Below are 23,873 nucleotides of genomic sequence, written 5' to 3'. Positions count from 1 at the left end.
CTAGTGTGGAAATTGCTATTGCAAATTACCACTTGCACACATAATGGATCGTTTTCATGTACAATTACTAGGACGTTGAATGCAGTCACATCACATGCACACTCAAATTAGGCATGCAATTGCACACCTACTTTTTTGAAAATTTAGGTCTAGGTGCACAAGAGTAACTGTAAAATGCAATTGCATGCCTACAGGTTGTGAAAAATTCTCTGTAGGATTCCCCACTATAATCAGCTTCTGCATCATCCCAGGCATCATTCAGAATTCTGCAGCCATTATCCTAATAGAGCACCAGCCTCCTAAAACTTTAAAAGGCAAGTTTGCTGTCAGCAGCTGCATGGTCTTGAAGGAGATGGAAAAGACCTAAGGCAGTCTGCCCAGTAAGATATATAACCTACTGTGACTGAGCCTGCAGCATGCTGCCACCCATATAGCCATCACCAACGAACCCAGGAGCTGTTGTATTACTTAATAAAAGATATAACTGTACTGCTCAGAGCTCCTATAGACCTTGTCATCCTCAAAACCCTTTACAAGCCACAATCAGTCTGGCACTGGGTTCTCCTCTCCCAGAAAGACCCCAGAGACTGGCCAGCCCTTTGACTGATGGTCCTCATACGTGACACGCAGTCCTCACTGATCATTAGGTACAGCAGGGGTTCAGGGCACTGTTGAAGCTGGCCAGGCCCCAGGTCACCTGATAGGAGACATAGATGTTTTTTGAAGTCTGGGTGCAGGACCCCTAGAGTTGCCAGCTTTGGGATAGCAAGTTAAGATTCCTGAAGACGTGATATGGGAGGAAACAGACAGAGAACAGGACCATCAGTAACACCACCAGGTTGATGCTCCTTCTCTTGAGGTTTGGGTCCTCATTTTTATTCCTCCAGAGGACCACCACCACATGGCAGTAGCAGCCAATGATTATGAGGAAGGGGACGACAAAGCCAGTCATAGTTACAGCCAGGACGTAGGGCAGATAGGTGCCCAGGTTCTCATGTCCTGTTGTATCATGACACCGTGTACCATTGCTATCCATTTTGCTGAAGCCAAAATCAGGAGACACCTAGATGATGACCCATGCCCAGACCAACGCACTGATGAAGAAGGGGGGCCCCAGGGTCTGGCACCTACCCAGCATCTTCAGTGGGTACACGATGCCCAGGTAGCGGTGGACGCTGATGCAGGTCAGGAAGCCAATGCTGGCATAGAGACTGAGGTGGAAGATGGCCCGCGTCAACCTGCAGCAGCCTTTCCCAAAGAGCCACACGCCCCCCTGGAGATAGTAGGTCACCAGGAAGGGCAACATGATCATATAGAGTAGGTCTGCCACCCCTAGTTTGCACACCAGCACACTGAGGGTGCTCCAGCTGCTCCTCTGGGACCCGGCACACATATTCCACAGGCCCAGTCCATTCCCCAGCAGCCCCAGCAAGGACACGATGAGGTACACAGCCAGCAGGAAGTGATGGGTGAAAATCTGGTTCACCGGATACAGGACTGAAGGTGAAGTTGACGATGTCAGAAATCGAAACGACTTCCTCCACGGGTGCCATTTACTGCAGAGGGTTCTACAGGAAGCAGATGGGGGGTTGTTGCAGCAAGGGAACAAGTGAGTCCTTAGGGAAAATGCATGAGGGGTCGGTGCAAGGTGGAATCTCCCACGTCCTAAGGGTGGTGCAGAAGGGAATCCTTGAGTCCTTAAGAGGGAAATATCCTCTTGCAATTGGGGCTGTGGGAGGGATCCACAGACTCCTATGGTGGAGGGGGAGGTTGGGATGCCAGGTCCTTAAGGGAGGCAGGGAAGGAGAGGCTCCCCAGAACCCTACGGGGAAGGGCAGGAGCGGGTACCTCGGTCCCTACCCTACGGGGGAAACTCCGGGTCCCTGGGGGGATCCCCCCCCGATCTCCGCTCGGCTCCCCGCAGACTTTATCCAGCCTCAGGCGCAGAAACTCGGCCACCACCGCGTGTCGGTGCCGGGAGACTCAGCCCGAAGCTGCTGCGCAGCTCCGCAGTGCCGGCAAGTGGAGCGAGGCGCGGGCTCCGCCAGGGGCAGCCGGCGGGGTGGGGCCCGCAATGGGAACTGGGAGAGGGGTCGGTGCTGCAGGGGGGACCTGGAAGTGGGAGCAGTCCAGGAGGGACGGGAGTGGGGCGCTGCACCGGGCACTGGCAGATAGGGGCTAACCCAGGATGAACCCGCCCCCCCAACCCGTTAGCCAGGGGCAGGAGCCGGAACTGCTGCACCCCGCCCCCCGTCATCCCAAAGAGCTTTGCAAGCTGCAGAGAGGTGTTACTCCTCTCCCCCTGCCCATTTCCTTCCACCCCCGAGTCCTGCTCTTCTCTCGCTCGGACTCTTGCCAGAGGCGGTGCTAGCCCATTGGGGGTTGTAAGAAGAAATATTTTGCCCTCTCCTGAATACTAAAAAAGTGAATACTGCCCCCATCCCCAGCTGCCCAGGGCCCTAAACAATGGCTCCACAGACTCCAGTGCAGCAGTCTGGCAGCTGACCTTGTCTGTGAAGACCGAGGCAAAAAAAGCATTGAGTATTTCAGCTTCTTCCACATCATCTGTCACTATGTTGCCTCCCCTAATCAGTAAGGGTCCCACACTTTCCCTGACCTTCTTCTTATTGCTAACATGCCTGTAGAAACCCTTCTTGTTACCCTTTATATCCCTTGCTAGCTGCAACTCCAATTGTGCCTTGGCCTTCCTGATTACATCCCTGCATGCTCTAGAAATATTTTTATACTCCTCACTAGTCATCTGTCCAAATTTCCACTTCTTGTAAGCTTCCTTTTTGAGTTTAAGATCACCAAAGATTTCACTGTTAAGCCAAGCTGGTCGCCTGCCATATTTGCTATTCTTTCTGCACATTGGGATGGTTTGTTCCTGCACCCTCAATAAGGCTTCTTTAAAATACAGCCAGCTCTCCTGGACTCCTTGCCCCCTCATATTCGCCTCCCAGGGGATCCTGCCCATCAGTTCCCTAAGGGAGTCTAAGTCTGCTTTTCTGAAGTCCAGGGTCTGTATCAGTTACACATTGGTAGGGCAGGGAGAAGGGATCTCAGCAAATCCAATTTAGTTACCAAATGAAGGCCAGAGTAAGGAAGGAAATAGTGAAAAAGAGACAGGGCTTCAGAGCCCAGCAGAACACACTGGTAGTGGTCATGCCACACCTCACAGCATCCTCCCAGTTTGGGATATGAACTCTCTGCATGTATCTTTATCACACTGCAAACTCCATTTTGATTGTCAGGCTTGCCTGCCTCTCTGCTGTCTTCCTACTTCCATCTAAGGGTGAAAAATCCACAGCATAGTGACACAATGCTAACAATGAGCTAGAAATGAAGGGTCGTTAAACCTTGGTAGTATTCTATTCAAATGGAAGCCTCCTTAAACTAAGAAGGCAGCATACCAAGAAAACCCGTCCACCCAGATAGGCTGGTAACTAATCTATGGATTTCCTCGTGGGGACTTTGATCACCTGATGAGGCTGATTTTGGGTCACCTGACAAAAGGGACTGCAACTTCATAAAAGGAGTACTCTTGTCATTGTTTGTCTACACTACCGCGGGGTTGATCTAAGTTACACAACTTCAGTTCTTAGATCTACTTACCGCGGTGTCTTCACTGCAGTATAAGTTGACAGCTGGCGCTCTCCTGTTGACTCTGCTTGCACTTCTGGCCAGGTTTCAGCTTCCCAGAGATCGAACCACGAGGCGACGAGAGTCCCCGAAGCCCCTCCGGGTCTCGGAAGGGCTCCACTGCTTCTGGTCCGGTCCTGAGTTTCTGCTGTCGTAGGTTACATCCCCCCCAGCCACTACTGCCTTAGGTTTATATGCAGTCCCGTATACACCTTGATTATCCTTACACGGTAATATTTCGATTCAAGCCTTGCAACTGGTTTCTTACACTCACACTGTCTCACTCACTTCTTACGTATTGATTGATTACATATTTATACGCGTAGAATTGGTAATATAGATTTAAGCAAGCCTGTCACATCAGCGAGGACTTCTGTTGCAGCTTGTGGTTCAGACAAGAACTGTGCAAACTGCAAGGTACAGGAAGCTTACAGAGACACATAGACAGCTTGAAAGGCTGGGGGGGGGGGCATGGGCAGCTCTTCCTCCCCATGGAGCAGAAGCTGCTCCTGCCTGGCAAACGCCAAGCCATGGATGGGGCCACGTCCAGCTACACTGGTCTGTGAGGTTCCCACTTCCATGAAGGGGTGAACATCAGATTCTGTGCCCAGGAAGCATGCCAGAGAGACCAGAGAAAGAGTCAATGCTGAGCCTACCCAAACAGAGGGACACTTAAGAGCGCACAGGTCCAACATGCTGGGACCCAAACACAGTAGCCTGGTGAGTGTCCTAAGAAGAAGTGGAGGTAACTTTACCAGGTCTGTGACATGTAGAAATTAGAGATAGAGAAGATAAGCCGGCTGGTTCCCTGCGACACATGTACTAGCAATTTGCGTAAGTTTGGGAAATGTCACCTAAGTACTGGCAGAAGTTGGACTCCCCTAGATAAGAGGGTTTGCCAAAGTGGTACTAATTATAGGTATCTATCTTGGATTCAGAGAGACAACAGATGCTTCACAGAGCTGAAATTGTTCTGCAGGAGGATATGGATTATTAAATGACTATGTGGTAAAGTCAAGTTACTAGGAGCAACCCCCAACTAAGTTTCTATGGCTTACCTTTGATGGGAGGGAATGTGAAGTGGTTACCATATAAATAAAATTTATTCTTTCCATTATTGTGGGCCAAAGTTTGCCTGATAGTAGAGGTACAGATGGCTGGGACTTTGGCACAAGAATCCTGGAACAGTGCAGACAGGAGATATTAACCAGGAAAACAACCTTCTGTCCTGCACAGTCTCTCCTGCCTTCCTTCACCACAAGGAGTTTCGGGTAGTGATCCTTAGGGCAGTGGTTTTCAAACCGCGGGTTGCGACTCAGTACTGGGTCGCGGAATGGAAGGCACTGAGTTGCGGCGCCTCTGGTCAGCACTGCCGACTGCTCTGCAAAAAGTCCCATCAGTGGTGCTGCCTGGCCAAGGCAGGCTAGTTCCTACCTGCTCTGACACCACCCTGTGCCCCAGAAGTGGCCAGCAGCAGGTCTGGCTCCACTGGGTTGCAGGTGTTAACAATATTCTTCAAACTGGGTCACCAGAAAAAAAGTTTGAAAATCACTGCCTTAAGGGTACCTTACAGTTACAGTTGACAGGTAGAAAGGGCTTATATCAGGATTATCACCATCCTCATCTCATTGCTTTGATGAATAATATGTTTATTACTAATGTTAGCAAATTTGGTGCAATCCCAGACTATTCAGGTAATAGATTCAAGGCCATTTACTTACCAGCTCAAGGTATTAAAGAAGGTGACTGCAAATACTCAGCTGTAATGAGCATGTCAGTGCCAGCCCATTCCCAGTCCTGCCAAACCGTGGCAGGGTGTGCTACCTCTTTAAGAAACTGTCTGAAGCTTACAGCCAACATAGCGTGAGTGCACTCAAGGAGCACCCTGCCACACCCTGGGGGCTGGGCTATATAAACAGGAAAAGGAAGCTGAGTGAGAGAGGGGGTATGGTTGTTATTACAAGGTGTAGACAGTCAGATCATAAGCCTGGCTCCTAGATGCTTTGTTTCTCTGACTGTAAGTTTGGTGGCTCTGAGCTAAGGGTCTTATGAAGAGGGTTAAGTGGTTCCTTCTTTGACCCAGCACCCAAAGGAAAGGGAGAAAGCCTATCTCAGTCCCAAAACAATAAAAGAACTAGGCACTCTGGTAGCTGGGTTGGTTTGGATGCATTCTTAAAGGGGACTTTTCGTTAGTTTGGTTTGGCTTCCCCCTTCTAGGATTCTGTGAACAGCCCCAAACATTCAAAAATCAGAAGCCAGGCCCTATTCTGAGACTTGCACAAAAATCAGGAAATTTTTAAAAACAATACATTAGAGTTTTGATTTGCCTTCTGGCTTTGATCATTAAGGGTGACCTTTTCAAGCTTTTCTCCACAACTATGAGGACGAGAAACTTACTCTTCTTTAAAAAATGAGACCTGAGGTTCTCACCTAATCACGTGTGCAGTGAGCAAGGGGTCTTCTTAAAAACACCAAATATTGTGAACCTCACAATTAAATTACAAGAGTTGGTTACACTGCATTCTATGGAAAGAATAATCTTTCCAGTTCATTTGCATGTATTCATTTATTATATAGATATTTCCTGCTTAGCTAATCAGTGAGAAATGGCATCTTGCCGAAAAAATAAAGGATAGCAAAGAGGTATATTGAGTCAGTAGTAGTTGAGATAAGAATTTCAGGTTTCCTTTCAAAAACTGTGAGCCGTGGATTTTTTTATCAGTGTAAGAGATGAATTTGAGCAACATTTGAAAAGTATTTAATAAAGGTACCAAAGAGAATTAATTATAAGTTCTTATTGCATGTGCAGCCTGAGCTATGCTCCATTTTTCTGTACAGCTGACTGAAAAACATCAGACATTTTTTTCACCAGTTATCTATATACAGGGACATGGATCAAAATTGTCAACATATTTTATCAAAAGGGGTCACCTTAATGAACAAAGAGTACCCACATTTCATAGAGACATAATGTGTTTAAAGAAAGCATTCCAAAGAGATTTACTCCATGGCTTGAAATGCACTGTACTCTGCTGGTTAACAAAGAGTATGACTAGAGTTACGCATATTTTTCAGTGAGCATTGCACACTTCTCAGCCAACCACAGGTCAGTTTCACCTTTGGCAGCTGTGCTCTGTCTGCAGGAGAGACAAGGACCATCTGTTGTTCAGACTTTTGTTTCTGCACTCCCAGGTGTGTATTTTGGTGCTGTGTTCACGTGTGTGTGTGTGTGTGTGTGTGTGTGGTAGGAGGGGGATCAACTCTGATGATGACATTTAGGGAACGCAGCCCAAAATGTGGAAAAATATTGGTCCAGATCGTGTAGTCAGGGAGTCAGTGGAGATTTAGCTTGAGTAAGTGCTGAGTGAAGGATGGAGAATTCCGCCCGTAATTTCTCAGGAAGATGAAGAGTGGTTAAAGTAATGTGTATTAATGTTAACTTGACACAATGAGGGAGAGTGAAATGCTATTGTAATTTAAATCATCTACACCCTCCTCCCCCCCATGCCCAAGTGGTACGCATCCTCATGTACAGAGGCACAAACTAATGCATATACACACAACTCAATCATCTGTGTGCCTGCCTAAAGATATAGCCACAGTCCAACAGGTACAACACATAACAAATACATGCACACATCATCATCTTTTTTTTCTGTTTGTCCAGTGCCTAACTCAATGGCGTCTGGTCCATGGCTGGGACTCCTAAGTGACACAGGAATACAAATAATAATAATACTATTCATCCATGTACACCCCAGCTGGTACAGATGTATGTATACAGAAATATAGCAAATTAAAATAGAAACCACTGTAACGGAAAGATTTAACAGTGTTTAAGAAACATTGAGAGGCGGCAAACAGCTGACAAAATGTTATGAAATTTTAAATGTTTTTATTTTGCCTGCGTTTCTCTTATCAAAATTTAAGCTTCCTGAACTGCAGACATATCCAAGCTGTTTGGGCCTGATTCTGATCTCATTTACACTAGTGTAAATCAGGTATAACTCCACTGATGTTAGTGAAGATTCACCAGCGTAAAACTAGTGTGAGATCAGAACAGGGCCCACTCTCTTTAAGAGATGCACTAATACAATCTATGCAGCTAGGTGAGCGCATTTTTATTTTCAGATTCACAAAAACAAAACTGAAATTGCCAGATCTTGTCTGGATTCATAGTCTTAAACACAGCTCTGTTCTAGTTGCAATTCACATTTGTCCATGGGATGAGAAGTGTGTTGCCTCTGCAGATTTAAATCAAGGCCATTAGAGGGCATTTAAACTTCAGTTTTGAATAACCCTAAAAGATTATCACTCTGAGAAAATAAAGCTCGGGCTGCCTGCAGAATAACTCTCCTCAGCTGCTCCTGCTGGAACAGCCCCTCCGTGTTTGAAGATGGCCCTTTCCCAGCTTTGTGGTTCGTTTGCTGTTTTGCTGCCTTTCTTTTGGCCATGGACTTTAGGTTTTTGTGCTTGGATATTAGGTGGCATGTCCGGAGCTTCGGAATGGGATCACCAGTGTGTGAATTCCTTGTTTGCCTGGTTGAAAGACATGCCAAGCCACTGGTATTGTAGACGGAATGCGATGCTAAAGAGAATGTTTTCTGCTGGATAGGAACTTCATTGTTACTTTCAGAGGGAAGTATTTTCAGAGAAGAAAGGTGAATTAAAACTATCATAAGGAAGACTCCTGTTCTGATGACAATTTGAATATGTGCTGTTTATTTGTGTTAGTAGCTGGATATAATGAGCTGATTGTATGTGAATCATAGAACTGTACAAATCAGAGATAAGAACTTATGGTATTAGGTGCCATCTAGTCCTTTCCCTGAAGGTCCGTACAGAATTGTTCCCTACGGTGTTTTTTCTAATGTTTGAGACAATCAATGTCTTGGCATTAGCTGGCAAATTAAAACAAAGCAGAGCAGTATGTGTGACATTTGGGTGAAGGAGCAGCATTGTTGATGCACCCCTCACTTGTGTGTGCACAAACCCTAATGTATACGTGTATCAGGAGTTGGCTGCAGGCATGTTGGGCCTTTGAAAATCTGGCCAGTAAGAAATATATCAAGAAATCATCCCCAGACCTTGGAAAGAAGCATTCCCCTCCTTGCAGGCTACATCTGGAGAAGTAGAAGGATTTGGGGTGGCCATACCTATTTCTTGTTCTAAACGTTTTGGTTTTTTATTCATACTTCAATATAGAAGTTCCCAAACTTTTTCTGGGCAACTGTGCCAAGTTAATGGACTCTGAGTCATGCTCTACCAGCAGGTAATGATTGCTTCCATTTGACAGTATCTACCCTGTGGCGTTTGGCCTGCTTCATGCTCCTGTCTCACAGTGGTGAGCAGCCGAAGCTCTATGGAAGGCGCACAATCAAATGGAAAGTAGGCCCAGCATAGAGACTCATCCCAAGATAGAGAGGGGATCCTAGAGTACCAATTGCAAAGGCCGCTGAAGCATAGGCTCCGACTTCTCTGGTGCTGGTGGGTGCTCGACGCCCCCCTGCCCCGACTCCACCCGTCCCACCCCCATTCCAACCCCTTCCCCAAAGTCACCAGCTCAACTCCGACCCCTCCCTGTCCCTATTCCAACCCCTTCCCCAAATCCCCGCCCCAGGCCCACCTCTTCCCCTGAGCGCGCCACATTCCCGCTCCTCCCCCTCCCTCCTAGAGCTTGTTATGCTGCGAAACAAGCTGTTTCGCAGTGGCAAGCACTGGGAGGAGAAGCGGGGACCCGGCGCGCTCAGGGGAGGAGACAGAGGTGGAGATGAGGTGAGCTGGGGCGGGGTGGGGAGCTTGACTGCCGGTGGGTGCAGAACACCCACCAATTTTTCCCCATGGGTGCTCCAGCCCCAGAGCACCCAGGGAGTTGGTGCTTATGCGCTGAAGCACCCGTGATGCTGTGGATACTGCCCCAGAGCTTGGGAAGGCATTCACTGCTTTAGAGCACGCATTGGGATAGTCCGAGCCAAACGTTCCCATAGGCAGTGCTGATAGCCGAGCGTTCCATATGGGACCCTAATACAGACAGAGGAGAGGCAGAGATCTACTAACCTTTAATAATGCTTTTAAATCCATGTACAGGGAATTGCGCTCTTCAGCACTCTCAGGGCCTGAGCCAAAGCCCACTGACATCAATGGGAGTCTGTCCATCGACTTCAGTGAGCCTTGGAGCCAGCCCGGAACGCCGAGCACATTTGTGTCTGAAGATCCAGCTTTACTGTACCCTCCTTGCCTCCCCTACTGCAGTGACTGCTCCATTTGAGCATTTCCTGGGGGATCCCGGCACTCCTAAGAGATCCCTTCACGCGGGTAGCCAGAACCTGCCTGAGAGTGACAGCTCCAGACTCCACATACAAAGCTAACTCCAGACTAACCCCATTGCTTAATTCTGAATGATAAAAACCTACTTGGAAAAGCAGTGACAGCCTGGCCTGCTGGGGCATTATAATTACTCTCCCACAGAGGGGATCATGCATGATCCCATGAGTGACTGTACCCACACAGCATCATTTCCAAGGGACATACTACAACAGCGGTCACAAGCTGGCAATAAGCTTACGTTGCCACTGCACGGTTTAAAATACACCTCGCAGGATTTCCCTACATTGTCTAGAGAAACCATAATGGGCACGAGCAAGAGGCCAGGGATCTTGTTCCAGATTCTTCATCCTCCTTTGCAGCTGAAGTCAGTCAGTTCTTCCCTAGCTTCATTGGGGGTAGAACACCCATTTCTGCTGCAACCGTAGCAACCTGGGCTTGGGTCAGTCTGAGATGAAGTCTTGACACCAAAATCTGAACTGTGTGGGCGGGGCTACAAACCACCTCCTCTTGCCCTCTGGAAAGACAGAGCAGACAGTGTAACTTTTCTCTTACCCACTGACAATGTACAGACAACCCGGAGACTAAAGCATCTTAGAATTGTTTCTCTACTGTCTCTATCAGTGACATGTCTCTTAAACCTGAGTGAGAATGACCTGTTCATTGGAGAGGAATCTCTCATGGCCTTCTAACCGGATGTCACTGCTGTGCTTTAACTTCAGGGACATCACAGATCACCTGAGTTTATTATCCTGCAATCATCCTGGGAGTCGGAATACTATTTTCTTCAAAGGCAGATGATGTCTGGGATAGCATCTGCCCTCTGGCCCATTGATACTGCTTAGTAATTATGTCTAGAGTCATGCTTCACCATCCCCACCACATGTGTGCCAGAACTAACTCCATTTAACACGAGCAGATAGACCAACATTTTCTCCAGGCTGCTGCCTGCCTTCTCTTTCTGTACCCACCAAATATGTATTTATATGCAGTACAACTTTTGTGTTTAGAAGAGCCCTTACACAGACAATGATGTGTAACTCTACCTCCTGTTGACTTCTCTTTACATTCTGTGGGCCAGATTTCCAAAAGGACTTTCTCCCTTTATGGGAGGAATTTGCACCCCCACTTCTATGTCTGCAATTGCATTGCAGACACAAATCAAGTAGTTAGAGGGGCAAATGCTCAGGTTTGTGCCTGCAATTCATTTTGCAGGCATAAGATTGGTGCCACATAGAATCATAAAATCATAGAGTTTAAGGGCAGAAGGGACGATTATGATCATCGAGTCTGACCTCCTGCACATCGTAGGCCACAGAATCTCACCCACCCACTCCTGTAACAAACCCCTAACCTATGTCTGAGCTATTGAAGTCCTCAAATCATGGTTTAAAGTCTTCAAGGTGCAAAGAATCCTCTAGCAAGTGACCCGTGCCCCACGCTGCAGAGGAAGGCGAAAAGCTCCCAGGGCCTCTGCCAATCTGCCGTGGGGGAAAAATCCTTCCCGACCCCAAATATGGCGATCAGCTAAACCCTGAGCATGTGGGCAAGACTCACCGACCAGACACCCAGGAAAGAATTCTCTGTAGTAACTCAGATCCCACCCCATCTAACATCCCATCACAGGCCATTTGGCTTATTTACCGCTAATAGTCAAAGATCAATTCATTGCCAAAATTAGGCTACCCATCATACATCCCCTCTGTAAACTTATCAAGCTTAGTCTTGAAGCCAGATATGTCTTTTGCCCTCACTGCTCCCCTTGGAAGGCAGTTCCAGAACTTCACTCCTCTGATGGTTAGAAACCTTCATCTAATTTCAAGTCTAAACTTCCTGAAGGCCAGTTTATATCCATTTGTTCTTGTGTCCACATTGGTACTGAGCTTAAATAATTCCTCTCCCTCCCTGGAATTTATCCCTCTGACATATTTTTAGAGAGCAATCATATCTCCCCTTAACCTTCTTTTGGTTAGGCTAAACAAGCCAAGCTCTTTGAGTCTCCTTTCAAAAGACAGGTTTTCCATTCCTTGGATCATCCTAGTAGCCCTTCTCTGTACCTGTTTCAGTTTGAATTCATCCTTCTTAAACGTGGGAAACCAGAACTGCACACAGTGTTCCAGGTGAGGTCTCACCAGTGCCTTGTATAATGGTACTAACACCTCCTTATCTCGACTGGAAATACCTCTCCTGATGCATCTCAAGACTGCATTAGCTTTTTTGACAGCCATATCACATTGGCGGCTCATAGTCATCCTGTGATCAACCAATACTCTGAGGTCCTTCTCCTCCTCTGTTACTTCCAACTGATGCATTCCCAGCTTATAACAAAAATTCTTGTTATTAATCCCTAAATGTATGACCTTGCACTTTTCACTATTAAATTTCATACTATTACTATTACTCCAGTTACAAGGTCATCCTTGTATGATATCCCGGTTCTTCTCTGTATTGGCAATACCTCCCAGCTTTGTGTCATCCACAAACTTCATTAGCACATTCCCACTTTTTGTGCCAACGTCAGTAATAAAAAGATTAAATAAGATTGTTCTCCTCTTCCTCATCACAGTCCTGGCCAGGGTTGTCTCTGGTGTATTATCTATACCTCTGCATTATCCAAATCCCTTCCTGGTTCCACACCAAGCAGAGGGCATGCATGTCATGTATGTCAGTGGTTCTCAACCTGGGGTACATGTACCACTGGGGGTACTCAGAGGTCTTCCAGGGGGCACATCAACGTATCTAGATATTTGCCTAGTTTTACAACATACATAAAAAGCACTAGCAAAGTACAAACAAACTAAAATTTCATACAATGACTTGTTTATACTGCTCTATATACCATACACTGAAATCTAAGTACAATATTTATATTCCAATTGATTTATTTTATAATTATATGGTAAAAATGAGAAAGTGAGCAATTTTTCAGTAATAGTGTGCTGTGACACATTTGTATTTTTACGTCTGATTTTGTAAGCAAATAGTTTTTAAATGAGGTGAAACTTGGGGATACGTGAGACAAATCAGACTCCTGAAAGGGGTACAGTACTCTGGAAAGGTTGAGAGCCACTGATGTATGTCATGCTGGGGGATAAGGAAGGAATTCAAATAATGCAGAGGTTTGGATAATATGATTTTGGATAAACAGCAGTATACTGTATATTGATTTAAGAAAAATCACACCCCCAACTGACTTAGTTAGACCAGTACAAAAGTCATTGGGTAGGTAGGCCAGTCCTTAGTGTGAGCATAACTTACCCTGTAGGATGGTGACAGCTAACGATACTCACAGGAGGTATTAAAAGGTAGCTGATAAAGGAGGGAAGGCCCACAATGACACATTAGTTTGCCACTTCAAACTTCCAAGTGAATGTCACAGACATTCTTTTGAGGGGTTCATAGCTTAATAAAAAGCTCTATTATTCCTGGGATCAAACTGGCTTCAGCTCAGTCCCGATTTGATGTAGATGACACTGATAATAAGGAGAAAACATCAGGGGACCAGGGGAGTTGTGAATGCACCTTCTGTCAGAGGGTATGTCCAGGCTTTGCCAATTCCATTAGCAGTCTCTGGGTAGTGTTGGACCCTTCACTGCTCTTGGAGTCACATAGTTCGTGGGCAAAAACTCAGGTTTGCACCACTCAGTTTAGTTTCAGGTTTGGATTTTCTAGCTGCAGTTTGTTTGCAGCTTGCAAAAAGGAGACAGCCTTTCTGAGAAGCTTACCCTGGCACACAGCTAGCTTGTGACTGGTGCATGTGTGTGCACAGGTGGCTAAGAGGGTTACAGTGGTTCTTACGCCAGAGTGGTGGTTGGGATTTCCTTTTTCTATAAAATCTGTTGCCAACTACAGACCTGCTAGCAGTGTTTTACTGGCTGAAGCCCAGCACTTACTGTATTAGATGTTCCTGGGAGAGCCTGGCAGGGTCTAAGCATGCACAAACGTTGGTGAGTTTCGAGCCTGCAGTACCGATTCTGGTTTGACACCCGTGTAGAAATCCCCATGCCACAGGTTGCAGAGCAAGCACTCCACTCTGTGCTCCATGCTTCACAGAGGTAGGAAAAGCTTGCTGATGCTGTCCCAGGCGGCCTAAGCACTGGACATGGAAAGAGACTTTTAAGCCACACACAAATGTACTTTGCTCTGGGTCAGTGGTACGAATCCAGCTCAGGCTGGTAGTGACCAAGGAGCACCTGCAGTCTGTGAAAGGAGTTGGGGGTGGGGGTTCTCCTTTTGCTGTCCGAGGTTGATGAGTGAATGGGCCATGTAGACCAGGGGTTCTCAAACTGGGGGTCGTGAGGTTATTATCTCAGGGGTCGCGAGCTGTCAGCCTCCACCCCAAACCCCGCTTTGCCTCCAGCATTTATAATGGTGGTAAATATATTAAAAAGTGTTTTTAATTTATTAGGGGGGGTCGCACTCAGAGACTTGCTGTGTGAAAGGGGTCACCAGTACAAAAGTTTGAGAACCACTGATATAGATTGATCTGTCATCCCACCCTTAGAGGGCTCCCTCCAGAACAAAGATAAGACATTTTTAGGTACTGTTGCTTAGTTGCTCACTGTTGCAGGTTACACAATGTAAGGAACCCAATTGCAAGAACAGGTTTCATTTGGTTTAACCCTTTCAGTGGTGAATGTACCTTCCAGGGATGTTACTTTACCTTTAAGGGCACTCAGGACTTTACCTGGCTTGGCATCCTGAAGGAAGTGACTGTTTTGCTTCTCACAGATCCATTCCTGACAGCACTTCCCTGGGACCACCACACGCCTCGGATGGGGACAGTCCGGAGTGGGCAGGCGGACATCCTCACTGCAGAGGGGAACGCAGGTAAAACCTCCGTCTGAGCAGCGGCACTGGATCTTACAGCTGGGCTGGAACACCTCACCGTCTTGATAGACCTTTCCATTCACCTCGCAGCTGTCGTCTCCCTCCTCAACTGCAACCAACACCCAGAGTAACCCAATAGTAACAAAGTGACCAATCAAACGCAGAGAGAAGGACTCAGGTTCCACTGAGGGCAAACATACAATAATTACAAAGGGGACTCCGTTATTTGTGGGCTCAGCTTAAGGTCTGATCCAAAGCCCACTGAAATCAGAGTGTCTTTCCATTAACTCCAAAGGGCTTTGCATCTGGCCCAGAATGGCTAGGTGAAGGAGGTAACCTACCAGATTAGCCAGGTGGTTGGCTTTGCTGGGGCTGTGATAAACTACAGTGTCTATCTGGTGAGCTCCTCATGCCAGGTATTGCGTTTTTCTCCTGGCTCAGGGGGTGGTGATCACAATGTAAGTGCCTGGACAAAGAGAAGTAGCTGAATTTTCTCTGTTGACCACCATGCATGCTTGTGGTACCGGGTATAAATATTAAATAAGAATAGAGCTGGTCTAATAGTGATGTAATTTATTTTTAAATAAACCTTTTAGTGCAAAGAACTCTTGGATTAATTCTTTAAAGAATATCTTTTGTCCCTCTGCGGAGCTGGTGAGAGAATGAAAACAATGATGTGTGCTTAGTTCTGAGACAAATGCCAAAATGCGTCGGATAATTTATTCATGATGAATCATTGGACCAGCACTAACTAATAAATAAATAATAACCATCAGTGTGTAGCACGTTCTGCGGGGACACTCAAAGTCCAGACTTCTTAGTATTCTCTGCTGCCAGGTGGTAGCAGCCAGCCACTGGGGCAGCTCACCAGAATCCCTCATCAGAGGCTGAGCTCATTCTGTGTGCATCCAGCCCATTTCCTCAGCTGAGCCTGGAACCTGGACTGTCACTGGCCACAGGCAGCAGCTCTTGTAGGGGATTCCTCACTGGAGCAAGGAACAAGACAACTGGAGTTTTGCTGCGTTTCTCTTGAGAGGGAGTCGCTCACAATATGATTGACACACTGAATGTAAAGCTCTCAGGCTGCTGCCTCCCTGTTCTGGGTGGAGTCAGAACCCCAAAGACTTCCTCTTGGGGCAAGTCTGCAGTACAAAATTAAGTCAACCTAAGTTACATTGATGTGCAACCAACTGCAGTAATTGAATCGCTTTTACATGTCATAGAATCATAGAATATCAGGGTTGGAAGGGACATCAGGAGGTCATCTAGTCCAACCCCCTGCTCACAGCAGGACCAATCCCCAATTAAATCATCCCAGCCAGGGCTTTGTCAAGCCTGACCTTAAAAACTTCTAAGGAAGGAGATTCTACCACCTCCCTAGGTAACGCATTCCAGTGTTTCACCACCCTCCTAGTGGAAAAAGTTTTTCCTAATATCCAACCTAAACTGCCCCCACTGCAACTTGAGACCATTACTCCTTGTCCTGTCCTCTTCTACCACTGAGAATAGTCTAGAACCGTCCTCTCTGGAACCACCTCTCAGGTAGTTGAAAGCAGCTATCAAATCCCCCCTCATTCTTCTCTTCTGCAGATTAAACAATTCCAGTTCCCTCAGCCTCTCCTCATAAGTCATGTGTTCCAGACCCCTAATCATTTTTGTTGCCCTTCGCTGGACTCTCTCCAATTTATCCACATCCTTCTTGTAGTGTGGGGCCCAAAACTGGACACAGTACTCCAGATGAGGCCTCACCAATGTCGAATAGAGGGGGACGATCACGTCCCTCGATCTGCTTGCTATGCCCCTACTTATACATCCCAAAATGCCATTGGCCTTCTTGGCAACAAGGGCATACTGCTGACTCATATCCAGCTTCTCGTCCACTGTCACCCCTAGGTCCTTTTCCGCAGAACTGCTGCCTAGCCATTCGGTCCCTAGTCTGTAGCTGTGCCTTGGGTTCTTCCGTCCTAAGTGCAGGACCCTGCACTTATCCTTATTGAACCTCATCAGATTTCTTTTGGCCCAATCCTCCAATTTGTCTAGGTCCCTCTGTATCCTATCCCTGCCCTCCAGCGTATCTACCACTCCTCCCAGTTTAGTATCATCCGCAAATTTGCTGAGAGTGCAATCCACACCATCCTCCAGATCATTTATGAAGATATTGAACAAACTTCACTCCTTGTGTTGGCAGTATGTCCCCTCACCAGGAGCGTTTGTGCTCATTTAACTGTCAGTGTGGGGAATTGTGGGATGGCTTGTGAAGGCCACAACAGTTGATGTAAGGAACACAGTGTTACACTGACACCGTGTCAACCTAACTACATTGACCTAAGTGCTACTCCTCTTGCAGGGGTGGAGTTAGTGAGTTGGTGTCATGGGCGAGTTACATAAGTGGGAGAGACATTTTAGTGTAGACACTTACAGAGTTAGGTTGATATAAGCTGCCTTACATCGACCTAACTCTGTAGTGTAGTGTAAACTAAGCCTTAAAAGTGGTACAGGCTGTGCCAGCTTCCCCTGGACGGAAAGTACTTTTGAGGAGCAGCAGCCACATGGTCCCATGGCCCATGTGCTTTGAAGGTCTCATTTGAGAAGATAGAAGGGGAGCAGGTATAGGACAGGACCCTATTCTCATTGCCTGTGTCATCGGCAGGAGAAATGTGTCATCAGCAGGAGAAATGTACCCTGGCAGAGATGTACCCTGTGTGGGATTGTAGGAAGCTGTGTTCTTGCCTGAGAGGGTCCTGAAGGGATAAACTAAGATTGAATTGGACTGAAGAGTGTCAGGCCACTGAGAGAGTGATTGAAGAGTGTGTGTCTGTGTGTGTGTGTGAGAGCAACAGACAGAAAGAGAAAGAGAGAAGAGCTTCTCAATAGAGTCTATTGCTTCTCCTCCAAAGGGGTCCCATCCTCCTTCCCAACCTTCTCGCCTGCTTCCTTGTGAATTGCTCAGAGAAGAGGTTCATCAGCCTACGAGAGAACCATGGACACTTTACTTTGCAAATGTCCTTCATGTCTGCAAAGTTTTAGGACTGTGACAGCCCTACTGCCCCCTAGCACAGCACAAAGCCCAGTGGTATGGGAGCTTAGGTACTATGGTATTGAGCATCCCAGAAATACCTAAAAAAGACAGGTAAGTCCTCCAAACTAGCAGCAACTGCCATTTCTTGGGAACCCCCAAAAGGAAGTGATTCCGTTGCCCATTAGCTCTTGTAACCGGGGAAGGTTTGATGTTTGCTCAGCTCACATCCCTGTCAGCTGACTTGAGCTCTCGGAGGAGGACAGGAACTCAAGGAGTGTTTGTTGAGTTTGTTTACGCTCCTGTGAGAACTCCAGATAGAACAGAAGTTGATGATGTGGCATAAAACTGTGTCTGTTCCCTGCGCTGAGGTCAGAGCCTTTGTTTAACAGGCATGTTTTGGGGGTTAAATGTCGGATCTGGGGTTCCATATAAGCATGTTCCAGATAAATTTCAGCCCTCTCTACCCTGGGACAGTTGTTTCCTTTGCTAGCTCTGTGGGTTGGTTGATACTGGGGACATTTCCCTCAAAATTCTAACTGGCTTTGAAACCGGGTCAGCGAAACCATCTTGCAAACTGGTTTGAGCTACAGCGCAGAGCAGACACCAGGGGTCCAGAACCACTTTTTATTAACCACTCCCCTGACAGCGGGTCAAGCTACTTGGTCTGGCTGCAGCTCCCAACCGTTTTAGGATGGGGTTAGCTGAACAGGCTGGGATTTGGGGGAGATGTTCCCCCGGTGTCAGCCAGGCTTTAATGAAAAGGGTGAGAGGAATGTGCTCACAGTTGCAGGTTCCTCCTCTCTCCAGGCGGGCATCACTGTAATCACAGATGAGGCCCTGGTTCCGATCACACACATTGAGGTGATTGCAGGGCTCTCCCAGCCGTCGCGCGCATATCCTGCAGCAGCCGCATCCGTCCAGAACCAGAGGGGAGCCGGGAGGGCAGCGGGGCGGGATCCAGGGGCAGTAACATGGTGTCCGGCACAGCTGAGTACAGACCTGCGGAAGCAAAACTATAAGTGTTCACAAAGGGTTTTTCCTTAGCTTGATGCTGCAACCTTACAGTGAATCCCACTGAGTTCACCTCAGGCTTGCTAGGGGTTTAATTTCATGGGGGTCAGGGTTTTGTTCCCAGCATGACTCAGGAGACTCTGCATTCCACAGAGAGGCTTCAAGATAGATCTGAAAACAACTGTTCCTATAGGGCTTGATACCACAAGATTCTGAGCATCTTCAGCCCCCACAGAAACCAATGAGATTCAAGGATGCTCAGCACTGCACAGCATTAAGCCCCAGATTAGAAATTACTCAGAATGAATTGCAGGGGGCATCCTATGTACTGGTCCAGTTTTGATTTAACAAACCAATGAGAATTGGTCTTACTGCATTGTCTCTTTATTTCCTCCAGTACCTGAGTCTCCCTCTCTTTCCCCCTAACCTTAATGACCATGTTTTGCAGTGAGGCCTTGGGAATGTCACATAATGGCTTTGTGCCTCAGTTTCCCCATTGGTAAAATGAGGTTGATAATACTGACCTGCCCTGGAACAGGGGTTTGAGTTAATTATTTTTTACACAGTACTTTGAAAATGTAAAGTACTAGGTAAGCATTAAGTATTGTTACCATTTTGGTACTTTAATGGGAGTTTAGCCTGAGAACAGGCAGTAAGGACTGAATAGAAACTGAGTCACAGCCTCAGGACTTGGCCCAACAACAACTCTACACACCAACACAGTGTGGCTGTGCAAAAAAGATGCAGGTGTTAGACAACAGCTCCTAAGTGTGCTACATTGTTAATAAGCTGTGCCGGTCTGTACTGTTGTGGAGCGGTTAAAATGTGAGTTATTGACATACAGTAGTACATTGGAACAGCTTCCCTGCAGGCATTACATCGTATCAGACCAGTGGGACATCTTACCATCTTCTATGGGTACCCAAAATTAGGCTTGCTTAATCAAATGAGTGAAACTAAACGAGTGTCACTACTTCTTGCTTTGGCCCCTAGTGTGTCCTTAGTGATGTTCTGAGCCCCAGCTGCTGCAGCCTCTGCACCAATTTGGCCAGTTGTGCAAGTGGCACACTTGGCTGAAATTTTCAAACAACGGAAACTTAGTTGTGCTTGGAAAATATAGCTGCTCAGATAGAATGGATAATTGCTTAGGAACGTTTTTGCACAAATGCCTGTTTGCATGGACAGTCAGCTGATTTGCAGTGCAGTGACCTGCTGGAGTTTAGGTAGGTAGATAGATATAAATATCCATTATCCATTCTGCATGCACAATTACCTGTGTGCAAATATATTTCACAGACACAGGAAGGTCCCTGTTTGCAAATCTGGCTGTGAACATTAATATGTTATCACAGAAAAAATATCAGGAGCTATTCATTTGTATTTTTCAAGTGAATTCATTGCTGGTGAAAAATGCTGGATTGATAGCCCCCTTGTGTACAACATGAACAGCAGCAGAGTAAATTTCTTGAGAACGCACACTACCCCTACCAATGTGCCATGCATTCCTGCCTACTAAATGAAGCCAGAGCAGAGTTCAGTCTCCATGCTGATTCAGACCTTGGCTTCTCTGCTGTGACTGACAAAGAGGGAAGCAATCCGTGGATTCCACTGGAATGTTCATATTAATTACCATCTTCCTTTCCCTCTTTCATTAGCAGCATGTCTCATAGCAACACCCTCCCATTCTGCAGCCTACACCTGGACAGAGTGGATCTTGGTGCTGCTGTTTATTTTCCTCATCAGCAGCAGTGCCACTCACATGATGACCCTTTATCTCTCTGTAGTAACTTCAGTGGCAGGCGCGAGAGTCAAATGTATCCAAGATAGCTAGCACAGTCCCCTCTTTAATACACTTCTATTATTTAATTATGTTTTTACTGAGACAAAAAGCGTAGTGAGATTTACAGGAATAACAATAGGTACAACAGCTACAGTTACACTGGCTAGGATGAAATAACAAGAGCTAACAATCATCATTCTTCAGGAAATAAGTTGAGAGCTATAAGGGTCAGGAAGAAATTTTTCTTCATGTACAGCTTTGTCCAGATGTATCTTTATAATGGGTTTTCATTTTCCTATGAAATATCTATTATAGGCCACTATTGGGGAAAGATTATCCAGATGATTGATCTGATCTGGTTCCATTAATCCTGTTTTCCTCTGTTCCTTTGTAGTTAGCTTGTCCTTAGATGACAATTTGTCCTAATGATTAAAGGCCAAAAGTATGCGGGTTAAAATTCAAACAGGCATCACATTGCAATGATCTCAATGCTTGTAGTGTGTCCAACTTGAGGAATTCAAGCAGCATTTCAAGAAATTTGCAACTGAAAAATTCAAAAGTTTTAAATTTTCCTGCTCTTTGCAAAGGGAATTGTTTCTCACAGCACTTCAGATTCAGGAAAAAATTTGGTTTTAGAGCAACCAAAATCCTGTAGGAGGCATCAGCCGTACATGTGCTTCACTACATCTTGGGAGTGAAAACTGGATAATGACTGAGTAAACCTGAAAAAGCAGTGCGGGTTACTTGGCTCTGTGTCCCCAGAGGCTTCAGTGCAGGACAATGAATCTGGAGAAGCAGGTCTATAAACCATTACATACAATTGTCTGCAGGTAGCAGGTATGCATGCTGGAGCCTTGGACACAATAATGGAGATGGGTCATGCATATAGGTCCAAACTTACCTTTGTTGTCATTCTTCTGTCTTTAGTGGAATTGCACTAGAGATACACGTGGCTCATTAATTTTAAATCATTGCTACTTAATTCAACATTTTCCTGATAGTCATGAACTCCCTGCCTCTACCTTCAAGGGGTTGCATGAATATGATGCATTCTGCAGCATGCATACTAATAAACTTGGTAAGATCTTTGAATTGTTGCAGTTACCAAGCTAGTTTCTATTGGTTACAGGTTGCTTTGTAAGTAAGAACCAAAAGCTTCCTTGACTAAGAATAAAGCCCCCAGCTTCCTTACCTTGGAAAGGACGCAGAGAAGAGAGAAGAAGAGAAGCTGCTTTTCCAGTTGGCTTCTCATGCTGCCTTACTCTCTGGCACTTCAGCACATCAGTCCCCAGGCACTTTGGAGGCAGCAATGTGTTTGCAGTTTTAAAAGTCTCGGAGTAAGGTCCTGCTGGTGTTTATACTCTTCCCTGCTCTGATGTCACTCACAGGCTCCAATATAAACATGAGTAGGTTTGGACAAGCATCAAGATTCTTTTTTTCCCCCCAAACCCACATTCCAGCTGACATTTCCACTCACTTCAAGGTGAGAATGTGCAGCCCACTGAGAAAGCAAAAAGAAGGGAGAGTCTCCCATGGGCTTGAAGGAGCAGGAGAAGCAGCAGAAGAGGGGAGAATGGGCTGTACTAGAATGCAGGAAAGTGTGCACAGCACAGAGAGACTGCAGTAGGGAATGGCAAACTGGCCATAGCTGAGGCTGGTATGAAAGCTCCATGCTTAGTTACCATTTCCTGCTGTTTCAAACTCAAAATGAATAGAACCTATTTGTTTACTGAACTATTTCCTTGCTGATTTTGAATTTCTAGCCTGCAGGACCTATTCATCCCTGGATTTGTACGTTAAAGTGATTCCACTTTTTATAAACCTTTTTCTGGAATATCTGCCCCATTCTCACATTTCCTGCCAGTGGAAAATCAACATACACAGATAATCTGGCATCCCCCCAAACTCGTGACCAGGACTTTGGAACAACCAGAGAGAAGCCTGCCCCAGGGAATCCATCCTAGGTTTTACACTGAGCCCACATGCTGGGATAGGACTTTGAAAGTGGAGAGGGTCAGGATGCTGTGGTTGTTACTCAGGCAGTGTGGCTATCTCAGGGTTATGTACCTCACTCACTATGGAAGTTCAGTGAGTTGCTTTAGGCTCCCAGAAATTGAGGACACGAAGTTTGCAAGGTGAGCTTCTCTCACTAATTTCAGGTTTATCTCCTCTAAGTCGAGGTGTTGCATTAACACTGAAGAACTGATTTGTTGCAGTGGCTCACCAGCCTGTTGCACAGAGCTTCTGTTGCTGAGAGAGATTATTTAAAGGGTGTGTTCAGTTTTTACTACATGCAGGGGTGTTGGTGTCTGCAAAGGGCAAGTACAAGGGGCATCTGAGGGCCTAAAATCTGGCCCTTACAGCACAGTTGCCAATCCCTAGTGTTGAAAAATGATGAGGCAGGCCCTAAAAAATCATGAGATTTTTAAGCCAAAATTTTGGGTGCTTTTTATTTGCCTTCTGGTGTTAAACCATTTGGGCGGTGGGGGTCACAGTCTCCAGGTTTTCTCCAAAACCAAAACAGCTAGAAACTTACTTTAAAAAAAAGAAAAGAAAAGAAAGCAGAAATTCATGAGTGCAGGAGGTAGGGCTTTAAGAAAAATACCAACTATTTCGAGACTTGGGATAAAATCATGAGAGTTGGTAACACTGGGGCGGGGGGACTATGTTGCCATTTGCCACTTCTAACAGGACCTTGCATAGAGGGATGGGCATGATCTCCACAATCCAAAGGGGAGGGCACGGTACCACGGCTGGATTAAGGCAATCTGCAATAGATATACCATGACACTGAGTCCCTTGTAGCTCTAACCCCATGGTTCCACTCCCGCCCCATTGATCCCACTGAGGACCATCCAGGGGTCACATATTGCCCTCAGTCTGGTACTACTGCTGGTAGGGGACATCTCCTAAGGTCTGTATCCTACCTTTGAGGAACACTGGTACAGCAGGGGTCAAGAAAGGATTCTCCCCCGTTGTATTCTGGGGTTTTGTTTTGTTATCTCCTTCCTCTGAAGCACCACAGATGGCCACAGCTGGAGATGAGACACTGGATGGGGTTGGCCGGTGCTCTGAAGTGGTACAGAGAATTCTCTCTCTCAGGTGCTGGCTGGCTGGTTCTTGCTCACGTGCTCAGAGTCTAACTGACTACCGTATGTGGGGCAGGGAAGGAATTTTCCACCCAGGTCAGACTGGCAGTGAGCTTGGAGGGGTTTCAGTTTCTTCTGCAGTATGGGGTGCGGGTCAATTGCCAGAATTATCTGGGTG

General features: G+C 46.4%; 1 protein-coding gene and 1 long non-coding RNA gene across 2 annotated transcripts in view; one reads left to right on the top strand and one right to left on the bottom strand.

Moving 5' to 3' along the window:
* The window catches only part of LOC140897260 (uncharacterized), a 51,014-nt gene extending 35,629 nt beyond the window's left edge, over positions 1 to 15,385 (top strand). Inside the window, exon 3 of the long non-coding RNA XR_012154693.1 lies at positions 14,698 to 15,385. This is a non-coding gene — a long non-coding RNA (uncharacterized lncRNA). The remainder of the gene's footprint in view (positions 1 to 14,697) is intronic.
* Positions 9,217 to 21,917, bottom strand: CCN5 (cellular communication network factor 5). Its single transcript, XM_073309640.1, has 5 exons — positions 21,799 to 21,917; positions 18,598 to 18,814; positions 14,654 to 14,905; positions 13,860 to 14,062; positions 9,217 to 10,483 (listed from the first exon to the last, which is right to left on the bottom strand). Exons 1-5 carry the CDS (start codon positions 21,856 to 21,858, stop codon positions 10,460 to 10,462), a joined length of 756 nt encoding a protein of 251 aa, XP_073165741.1. The 5' UTR covers positions 21,859 to 21,917; the 3' UTR covers positions 9,217 to 10,459.
* Positions 21,918 to 23,873: the final 1,956 nt, after the last annotated feature.

This window comes from Lepidochelys kempii, chromosome 13 (assembly GCF_965140265.1).
Source record: "Lepidochelys kempii isolate rLepKem1 chromosome 13, rLepKem1.hap2, whole genome shotgun sequence".
Lineage (NCBI taxonomy): Eukaryota > Metazoa > Chordata > Testudines > Cheloniidae > Lepidochelys > Lepidochelys kempii.
Note: the sequence above shows the minus strand (reverse complement) of the source record. Positions and strands in the feature narration are given on the sequence as shown.

Coding starts and splice junctions, on each gene's coding strand:
- CCN5 (XM_073309640.1), bottom strand. CDS start 21,858: ATGAGAAGCCAACTGGAAAAGCAGCTTCTCTTCTTCTCTCTTCTCTGC. Junction 14,906..18,597: donor GAGAGGAGGAACCTGCAACT/GTGAGCACATTC, acceptor TGTTGGTTGCAG/TTGAGGAGGGAGACGACAGC. Junction 10,484..13,859: donor TCCCAGGAACATCTAATACA/GTAAGTGCTGGG, acceptor CTGTCTTTCCAG/AGGGCAAGAGGAGGTGGTTT.